General features: G+C 44.1%; 1 protein-coding gene across 3 annotated transcripts in view; it reads left to right on the top strand.

Moving 5' to 3' along the window:
* The first annotated feature begins 750 nt into the window (after positions 1-750).
* Positions 751-9,983, top strand: part of kmt2d (lysine (K)-specific methyltransferase 2D) — a 40,694-nt gene continuing 31,461 nt past the window's right edge. For all 3 annotated transcript variants that reach the window (XM_086121579.1, XM_086121588.1, XM_086121575.1), the window contains exons 1-16: positions 751-1,091; positions 4,124-4,208; positions 4,669-4,768; positions 4,853-5,055; positions 5,156-5,265; positions 5,382-5,544; positions 6,021-6,192; positions 6,291-6,405; positions 6,560-6,738; positions 6,833-7,119; positions 8,044-8,163; positions 8,275-9,026; positions 9,103-9,216; positions 9,315-9,428; positions 9,530-9,634; positions 9,729-9,910. In XM_086121579.1, the coding sequence (XP_085977705.1) occupies positions 4,160-4,208; positions 4,669-4,768; positions 4,853-5,055; positions 5,156-5,265; positions 5,382-5,544; positions 6,021-6,192; positions 6,291-6,405; positions 6,560-6,738; positions 6,833-7,119; positions 8,044-8,163; positions 8,275-9,026; positions 9,103-9,216; positions 9,315-9,428; positions 9,530-9,634; positions 9,729-9,910 (2,765 nt within the window). In that variant the 5' untranslated portion in view covers positions 751-1,091; positions 4,124-4,159. The remainder of the gene's footprint in view (positions 1,092-4,123; positions 4,209-4,668; positions 4,769-4,852; positions 5,056-5,155; positions 5,266-5,381; positions 5,545-6,020; positions 6,193-6,290; positions 6,406-6,559; positions 6,739-6,832; positions 7,120-8,043; positions 8,164-8,274; positions 9,027-9,102; positions 9,217-9,314; positions 9,429-9,529; positions 9,635-9,728; positions 9,911-9,983) is intronic.

Genomic DNA, 9,983 nt, shown 5'->3' with positions numbered 1-9,983 from the left:
CTTTTCGTTACTACATAATTATAATTTGATGTGTTGTTTATGAGTCCAGCCAAACACGCCCTGCATCCAACCGAGCAGAGTAGGGATCAGTTTAGATAAATCACGCTTGTGGCAAATTAATTCTTCTTCAGTTTAATTTGACGGGTAAAAAAAAAGAGAGCCACTGGGTTGGTCATTCATGACAACAGACTGCTGTATGCGTTGCGCCAAGATAGTCCTACTCCTTCCTGCAATTGATAACAAGCTAATGAAAATGGCTTCCACGCTTTGGAAAATGTAATGACCTCCAGTACTATCGAGTGTTAATATCCTCCATCATGTTTCCGCGCTGTGCCTGCCAACAATGTGCAGCGCTGTGCAGGAAAAGATAAACAAAGCACAACAGCAGTTTAATTTTAGACGCCCTAATGTTGACACGTTGAATGCTCGTTTCGCACGATTTGATGATTTTAGAGCGCTGGTAAATGTTTTGCTTTTGGCGCAGTTTGGCCAAGTGTGTAGTGATGGGAAGGGGTGGGGGATTTTCATGCAAAGTGTTAAGTACAATATGTTGCCGGACAAAGTCGACACCAAATGAGTGTTTATTTTGCACTATTCCGCACAAATCTGTGAGCTCGCGAGAAGGATTCCACAACACAACATGCAGTGGCTCGTTGTTAGCATTCAAGCTACATCCACAAGCCCGGTCGTACGGTCGTGTGTTAGCTGAAAGAAAACATCGAATGGGAAGGCAGCAGTACTATGGGGCGTATCGGAGCCTCTTGACGCCCGTGTTGAATATGCGCCTGGGGCGAGCAAGGTGAAGCGGTGGTTGCCTCGCAAAGCCAGCAGTCTCTCGGCGTAGTTGTATCGGGGGTGCACAGTACTAGAGGAAGACAAGTGCGCACTGAGCGAGCTCGGTCGGCAGCCTTCCGCCTGCAAGCACTTCCCCCACTCTCTCTCTCTCTCTCTCCCTCTCTCTCTCGCTTCAGCCGGCTAGCCGCAGCTACAGTCCGGTACAAAAAATGAAGCGACCAGAAGCAATACGGGAAGCTGCCGTGGGGCTCTTTGGATTTTGCTGATGTGTGAGGAGACGCTTTTGTTTTCGTAAGGTCAGTATAGTCACTTGTGCCTTTTGTCATCGTGCCGTGCCAAGTGTAAATAGAGACACACTAACCCTGACCTTAGACCGGGCAATCTTGGCTCCACTCTCGGTAGCATTTTAGCTGTTAGCTTGTAGCAGATGACGCTGTCTACTTGCTGGAGTACTAGCCGTGTTACCTGGGCGCTAACTTCGGCTTGATTCCTGTTCCGCGGTGACGCTGCCCAGGGTGTTTTAGTCCAAGCTAACCGTTGTCATTTCCAGAAGTGAATGCCGCTATCCATGCCACAAAGCGTAGTTTTCGCAGTTTTGAATATTCGGGACACCTAGCTGCTACGTCACCATCGCCAGATGCCAGTTTTCCGTTTCAGTCCGTCGCTAGGGATATGGACTAGGCTATTTGCTGGACTACTGCGAATCCCTCAAATCGGTGTTTACATTGAGTAACGACTGGTTTGTCTGTTCTCATCGAGCTGTATTACGTTTTCTCTGGAACGACATCAACATGCAGATGTTGTTTGACATTATCACCACAGTGGAAGCATATACGATCACTATGAAAGTTAATTTGTTATTACTTTTTGTGTCAACCCAGCTAACGCTATTTTGCCTTCTCTCGGCGCTTTCGCGAGACACTCACGAATGCATTTGAGAAAAAAAGCCTACTGAGCTCATCAATTGACTAGCTATACACTTGCTGATTATGTGGTGTCGTTATCTTGGAGTGTTTTGACTTGTCACGTTTATTTCGAAAACGTCTTCCGCCAAATGCACTGAATTGTTCACTTTTTGATTTTGACCAAATAATGTTGATTAAAATTGAGCTCAAGGTGTTTTTGTTTTCCGTCTGTTTTTAAAAAATGTAAACGATGGTGTTGTATGTACGTGTTATTCTTCTCCAATAGTGTTAAGTAGTAAATGATGCTTATACTTCTATGCATGACAAACACGTGAAAGGCATTCGTCCGTCCAACAAGACTAGTTTTTCTCCAACTGCCGAATAATTGTGTGTGTGTGTGTGTGTGTGTGCGTGTGTGTGCATGTGTGTGTGTGTGTGCGTGTGTGTGAGTGAACACGATGAATTTTGACTTCGAAACGGATGGAATGTTTTGTTCTGTAATTGTGCGCCGATTGCATCTAAGTTGCAGACCATACTGTATTATAGCGGCTGCTCGGCGCACATTCATTTGGTTCATTTTCTGACATTGAGAGATTATAATCAATCACACGAGCACACTGGAGACTCTGCCATGTTATCATTCAGCTGAAACGGAGCTGCGTGCAAAAAGTCTCTTTCCATCGACATTGACGCTACTCAATACGCCAGCTCGCCGGCCACACACACGACCCACGCCACGACTCGGTGGTATTTGTGTGCAGAAACAATGGCGAGGCCGTCGTTTGATTGACTCTACTGTACTTCGTCCACGGCGTGAAACTCCGAGCGGAACACAAGTGTGAGCGACTTTGGTTCCGCCCGACAGCAAGAGCGTTGCAACAGGAAGTTTGCAACGCGGAAGTTGTCTATTCTTTGTGTATTTTGAAAACAAGAAAAACTATTTATGTGAAACGCCACAATTACTGGTTACAACATATAACATTTTTTGTGTTGCCATATAACCGGTTTGGGAAATGCACCGCTGGGTGAATAAGCAAATTATGATGTTAACTGCAGTGTTCAATTTACAAGCATACGCGATTGCAGTATTGCTCACGTGAGTCAATGACGGACTCCAAGTCATCTTACCTTTGGACAAAACCGAATGCATGAGTATGAAGTGATTAAGTATTATTTATTTGTGGTGTTGAAAAAGGCTTATTTAACATGACGTAATGCGTAGAGCGGTTGCCCCGAACATGCTGCTGTATTCCATCGCTTCACGGCTTCGAATCCCGCTCTGAATCCATCCATAATATGAACGTTATACCCTCACAAGGGTCGTGGGTGTGCTGGAGCCTATCCCAGCAGTCTTAGTTAGTAGGCGGGGTACACCCGGAACTGGTTGCCACCCAATCGCCTCAGACACAAATCATTCGCGCACAGAACCACACTTAAGGACAAATTAGAGGGTCCATCAACCAACCAACTATGCATGTTTTTGGAATGTGGGAGGAAAACTGAGGACCCAGAGAAAACCCACACGGGCATGGGAAGACCATGGAAACACCACACAGGAAGGGGCCCAGAATCAACCCTTGACCTCTTCACTTTGAGGCAGACATGCAAACCAGTTTATGTATTCATTTTTTGTGTTTATAATTTCTTGCAGCCAATTGGGAGTTGTAAATGAGCCATTTAGTTAAACATATTTTTTGAGGAATTGAGCAGCTATGCAGTTGAACAATTTCAATGGTCGCTTGTGAAAGAAGCAAATGATTCGGGGCAAAGAAAAATATGAAATTATGGTTAGGGAAAGGATAAGTAGGAGATGTTTAATAAATAGAGGTCAAATTGATCTAAGAAATGAGTCTTGATTAGAATTAAGAAAAGTCCAAGCATTTAACCTTGACTTATCCAATAAAAAAAAAAAATATATATATATATATCATTAGGAAACACTTTACTGGACTGACATTGCCCTAACGGCCACACCTGGATTTAGTTAATGTGGAAGCCAAGAGAAACGTAACACAGCAGCCTATATATCACACTAAAATAACCTATTCACGGCCAACCTACAGTAATCACAATAAAATAGCCGATTCACGACAGGCCCAGAATTCCTCACTCCGACAATTGACCAATCAGAGTTTTCACAGCAAAGTCACCCTAGCAGGATAGTTGCCGGTCACAGCAAAATGACCGCTGCCATGTAATCAACATTGACATTTTCATATGGAAGTATCTGCATGTCCTTGATTGCTGTATGGTAAGCCATCTGCTTTGTTTAATTTGTAATGTCTCGTTATCTAGTTGTCACCTTAGTCACTAATAACATTAGAGATGTTGTTTTGGTCATATTTAAATCATTTTAGGTTGTTAGCATACTTGACAATAGTGGTATTGCATTACTGTAAGGTGTTTGTTTTCTGACGCCGCAGATCTCTGTCAAGGAGGTCAAAGTCAGTTTGGGCAGGATGGACGATCAGAAATCAAACTGCGACGAAAGCGACTCTGAGCCAACAGGTAATCACTGAACATTTTCTGCATCCAAAATGTATGTTTGCATATATGTGTGGAGTTTGCACTGTGAACTACTGTGCCACTACACCCTACTTTGTGCCATTTAAAAATAATTTTGAAGGGTTAGGGAATAATTTTTTATTCCCCCCCAAGCATTTAAATGGGCATCAAAATAGACAGCTTTTCACTATTCGTGGGATGGTCTTCCACGAATAGTGCCACTTGGCTGACTTGCCTGTATTCCTTTTATTGTTCTACATTTCAAAGCCAGTGTTCAATTTGACAATCAAGTCAATTGCTCTTAAAAGAATTAACTTAAATGATTATCTGTAATATATCTGTGTGATAAAAAAAATAATACTACACTCTTGTGCTAGTTTCTGGGAAATATCATCCTAAAAATTATTGTGATAACCCTATTGAGCACAGTTCTCCTGTATTTTATTGATTTATTCTTTTTTAGCTGATGACAATGCTCCTGCTAGACAACTTGGAGAGTCCCAGGCTCTCCCTGCTGCTGAGGATGTGTCCAGTCCTACTGCCGCCTCTTCACGTACACCTATGTATGTTTCTTGTCCACTATTCTCGTCCAAGGTGCTTACTGTTGTCAATATTAAGCACAGAGTGTTTGTATGTATTTGAAATAGAGAGAGCGTAAGGGCTTGTGCTCTTTGCAACTGTGTGGAGCGCAGCCTTCATGGACAACGGGAACTCCGACACTTTGGGTCGACTTCAGAACTGCCAACTCTGCAGCCGACTGCTTCTCAGCTGCCACAGCCTGGAAATGATGAATTGTCTTCCATTGGATTTGCGGACACCATCTGCCTATCATCGCTATTTGATGACTCAGGTTAATTTCCAGACAACAGTTACTACTTTGAATCTGGGGATGATGCGAATCCAAGTTTGACTGGAGACTTGAAGAACTAATGATGCTGTTTGGAATGCAGGGGGTTGTTGGGTTCATCACTGGTGTGCGATGTGGTCAGAAGGAGTGCAACAAAAGGATGATGACGGGTTGGAGAACGTGGATAAGGCTGTTATCTCAGGGACACAGCGGGTACGTGCGCTGTCTCTAATGTGGATTCAATGTCATGAGATGAGAATTTTTGGAATAACAAAAGTTTTCTTCATGAAATATCACACTTAATGATATTTGGCACTGGTTTGTTCCAGCTTTGTGCATACTGCAAACGACTGGGTGCAACCATTCGATGCCATGCTGAGGGCTGTTCAACCTTTTACCACTTCCCCTGTGCAGCAGCGAGTGGATCCTTCCAATCCATGAAGCAGTTGGCCCTTCTCTGTCCACAGCACATAGACAAAGCAGAAGAGTTAGGTATGATCAAATGCATCTTCACACGATTGCTAACACAGTTACGTCACGCATGCCTGTACAAATCATTACAAAATGTTTTCAACAGTCGAGCAAGTTCCCCATCTCATCGGTTATTGTTGATCATAATTGGATTCTGGGTTGTGCTTTCCAGTGAAACTCCTCCTAGTATTGCAAATACTTTGCTTAAAATATGATTAGGAAAAAAAAGGCTAAAAAGCAGAAGTCTGAAAATATGCCTCACCGAAGTGATATGATTATCATTTAAGTATGTATTACCTCACTTTCCTGTGAATAAATACACACTTCCCCAAACAAGTTTGGATATTAGAGAATCAGAAATTAGGGGTTCAGTTCAATGAATGTTGTAGTTTGCACACCACTGCTGCAGTTTTAGCTTCCAGCATTAGCCCCGTGTTGCTTTAAGATGAGCTATATTCAACAGATGATGATCTGATTCTATATTTTGACTTCCACAGTAGGGGAAGAGTCTTGGTGTGCAGTGTGTGACTCAGCAGGGGAACTCACAGACTTGCTGTTCTGTACGGGTTGTGGCCTACATTATCACGCGGCCTGTTTAGAAATTGGGGCCACGCCCATCCAGCGGGCAGGATGGCAATGCCCGGAGTGTAAAGTGTGCCAGACCTGCAGGCGAGTCAACATTGTCAATACATTTGCATGTAGTCTAGTTTTGGTTTAATATGCCATTTGTTGTGATGTAACTAATTTCTCTTGTTATCATTCTCCAGGCAACCAGGTGAAGACTCCAAAATGTTAGTTTGTGATGCCTGTGATAAGGGTTACCATACCTTCTGTCTGCAGCCCGCCATGGATTCTCTCCCCACAGATCCATGGAAATGCAGAGTAAGTCACATTCGTCATCTTTTCAAGGTGGACCCTTCCTTAAAAAAAAAAAAAAAAAAAATGAACGTCACTTTCTTGAGAGAAGCGTTTTCCAGTTAAATTCACGGGCTACTCTGATCAAGTGTTTTTTCCACCCTTATGTGAATCTTGTCAGAGGTGTCGTATATGTATGGAGTGTGGCATTCGTGGGCTGGTTTTGCCTGGCTCAGCGCAGTGGTTTGACAACTACGCAGTGTGTGAGGCCTGCCAGCGTCAGCGCACCACCGTGTGTGGCGTCTGCGGCAAAGCTGCGCACCCATCTGTGGCTCTTCAGTGCTGTACCCTGTGCCACAGGTTTCTTCAGTGATCACGCACATACTTATCATTTGTGGGTTTCAGTCACAAGTGGCCTCGCTGTAAAGTATTCTGTGATCTTTTATCCTCTCAGGTGGGTGCACAGAGAGTGTGAGATACCAGAAGTCAAAAGCATTTGCCTGCTTTGTAAGGAGGATCGACATCAGCAGGAGCATCTCCCCGAAGCGCACACGGCACAGACTCAAACGTCAGAGGTGGTGGACGAGACCGAAGGACAGATCCGTTTGGTGGAGATGACAATCCAAACAGAAGCTGACATGATGACAGAAAAGCCAGTAGATGTGATACAAGGCCAAGGAGGCACATCAAAGATGGGGTTGGCAGCCGCCACTGCAGAAGAAGCGACACCCATGGGCCTAGGTTAGTCCGTGCCCATCCCAACGAGTGTTTTCGCAATACCAAAATTCTGACTTTGATACTACACTTGTGTAACATACCTTGGTAGCAATCCCAAAACAGTGCAATGACAAAGAGCTACGATATCAGTAAAAGCAGAGGAGTAATAGAGGGCCAAACAGGGAGCCTCAAGTCCTTTGTGTATTTGTTTAAAATATTAGTCAGTGGAGGATATGAAAAATCCTTCCAGCAAGCACGTCTCTTATTTCTCTGCAAGCAATGTGCAGTTTTTAGCCATTTCTTGTCTTTGTATGTTATTTCACCATCCGATGCCTACTTTGTCGTCACTGCAATCCACTTTTTTTGTAAGGCAGGCATTAAAAAAAACACGGTGCCCTCCAATTTTCTGCATTTGGATACAGACCAGTCCAGGATTTACCCAGCCTTTCACTCAAAAGTCAGCTGGGATAGGCTTCAGCCCACCCGAGAACTTAGTGAGGATAAGTGGAATTGATGATGGATGGGTCTTTTTGTTTTTGACAATGGGGTACCACAGTATTTTACAGGTACACCACGCAACCTTCATCACAGCAGCAACACAATTTACAGAGTGAGGATTCACACAATGCAAGTGGTGTTGGAAAATAGAAAAATGTTTCTTTTGTGTGTGGGAACATGTAAGTTAGGCTTGGTAAACACCTACAAATAATCAGGCTGATTTTGCCCCTCTCAACAAAGGCTAAATTATTGTAAGTTTTAAGATGATTCCATAAGTTGTTTTTTTTCTAGCTCTTTTTTGTCACCTTTGATTGCGCAGGAGTTCTCGATTTTAGATCCTTCTGAAACAGAATCTTTGTCTTGAGGTTATTGGAGTACACCGATTAAACAACAACAACAACAAAAAACACATCTCTGTGTAACAGACCGTAACCAGTTCTCTCCTTCTAGGTGCGGAGGCTATTGTTTATGGGACAGCGGATGTACGTGACAAATTGTCAAAGGAGGAGCTGAAGATTGACAAAGACAACTGCATTTCGGAGAGTTCTGCGGCGACATTTGAGTCTCCAGGTAGTAATCTCAAGCAACTATCAACCTAAATGTTATGTGGACTGAAGTGTGATGTAGCCAATGAAAGAGTTGAAAGTGATTTAAGTAATAACATACATTCCTTCATCCTAGCTGAGGAGTATTCAACCAAGCAGGGCAGCCCTCATCAACCTGTTGGTGAAAGGCGAGCAGAAGAGGCAGTCAGACAAGTGATCCGAGCTGACTCGAGACTCAAAATAGAGTCTCAAAATCCTGAAGTAGAAGAAACACTGGATGGCCCTGAAAATATGGAGGTGGAGAATCAGGAGTCTCTTTTGTCTGTGGATGGGCCTCGATCCGCAGCATTAATAAAGGCCGGTTCTGGTGGCTTCCAAAGTGTCGAATCATTCTGTGAGACGCTGTCGGAGTTGCCACCCTCTCCAGCATCTTTAGAGAAAGTGGAGAACGTACACCGGTCTGCTGAGCGGCACATAAGTCCATGCCAGGCGCGCCCATCATCTTCTCATCTTTTACCATCGGACACACAAGACGGACTCTCTACCGTCAACATGGAGGAGAGGCTACTACCTCACTCTGAAGAAGAGGAGGAGGATGAAGAAGATGACGATGAGCAAATGAGAAGGCAAGGAGACGATGTGGACATAAAAGAGGAACCACAGGAGGATGAGGTGAAGCCAGAATTGCTTCTGGATGAAATGTCCAACATGAGCCACGGAGATGAAAGTAGCAGCGGTTTCCTGGGCTCTCCCGGAGAAGCGGATCCTCACCTTTCTATGGAGCTCGGCCGCTCTGAAACCGATGACTCGCTTCCCTTTGAACCCCTTGGAAGTAACGCAGAAAAAGTGAAGCGCAGGGGATCCCCCGGCCGCTCAAGGGTCAAACAGGTCAGTGTTCATTGTTAAACACATTTTGTTTATGTTGACCATATGAGACAAAGCTGACTTGGTGTACTTTTGTCAGGGTCGAAGCAATAGTTTCCCTGGAAAGCGTCGACCACGAGGAGGTGGTGCAGGGAGAGGGCGGGGTGGGAGGTCTCGCCTCAAAGCCATGGCCTCTTGCATTGATGCCTTTTTGGTGAGCCAAGTTTTGCATTAGCTTTATAGAAGGAACTAAAGAATGAAAGAATAACGCTCATTATTTCGACTTTGTTTTTTTTCTTCACTTGTCCACAGCTAAGCATGACTACAGACTCTGGAATAAGTAAGGAGGAGGATGATGAGGAAGATGACACCATGCAGAACACAGTGGTTCTTTTTTCAAACACGGACAAATTTGTGTTGCTCCAAGTACAGCACCTTCATTTTAAATGCATTAATTTGTATTTTGGCATATGTGTTACTCTTCAATGAATTTTTTTCCCTTCCCTTCTTTCCGCTATGTGTTTCAGGATATGTGCGTTGTATGCGGCAGCTTTGGAAAGGGCGCGGAGGGGCAGTTGTTGGCTTGTGCGCAATGTGCTCAATGTTACCATCCTTACTGTGTGAACAGCAAAGTAAATGCAACCCTTCCAATATGTCTTTATTTCACCTGCTATAAACCCAGGTCCTTTGTAAGCCAAGATATATTCAATGCGCTATCTTCTCTAGATCACAAAGACAATGTTGCGCAAGGGCTGGCGCTGTTTGGAATGTATTGTGTGCGAAGTATGTGGAAAGGCTTCGGACCCTTCCCGTCTGCTACTGTGCGATGACTGCGATGTCAGCTATCACACCTACTGCTTGGACCCGCCGCTGCACACAGTGCCCAAGGGAGGTTGGAAATGCAAATGGTAAAGAAGAAAAAAATCTTTGAAAGCTCTGTTCAACCTTGTAACTTTGAATGGGGTCAAATGGAAATAAATT

The sequence above is a fragment of the Hippocampus guttulatus genome, chromosome 1, assembly GCF_054856545.1.
Source record: "Hippocampus guttulatus isolate MCC_2025c chromosome 1, RoL_Hgut_1.0, whole genome shotgun sequence".
NCBI lineage: Eukaryota > Metazoa > Chordata > Actinopteri > Syngnathiformes > Syngnathidae > Hippocampus > Hippocampus guttulatus.
The sequence above is the reverse complement of the archived record's forward strand: the minus strand, read 5'-3'. Positions and strand labels throughout refer to the sequence as shown.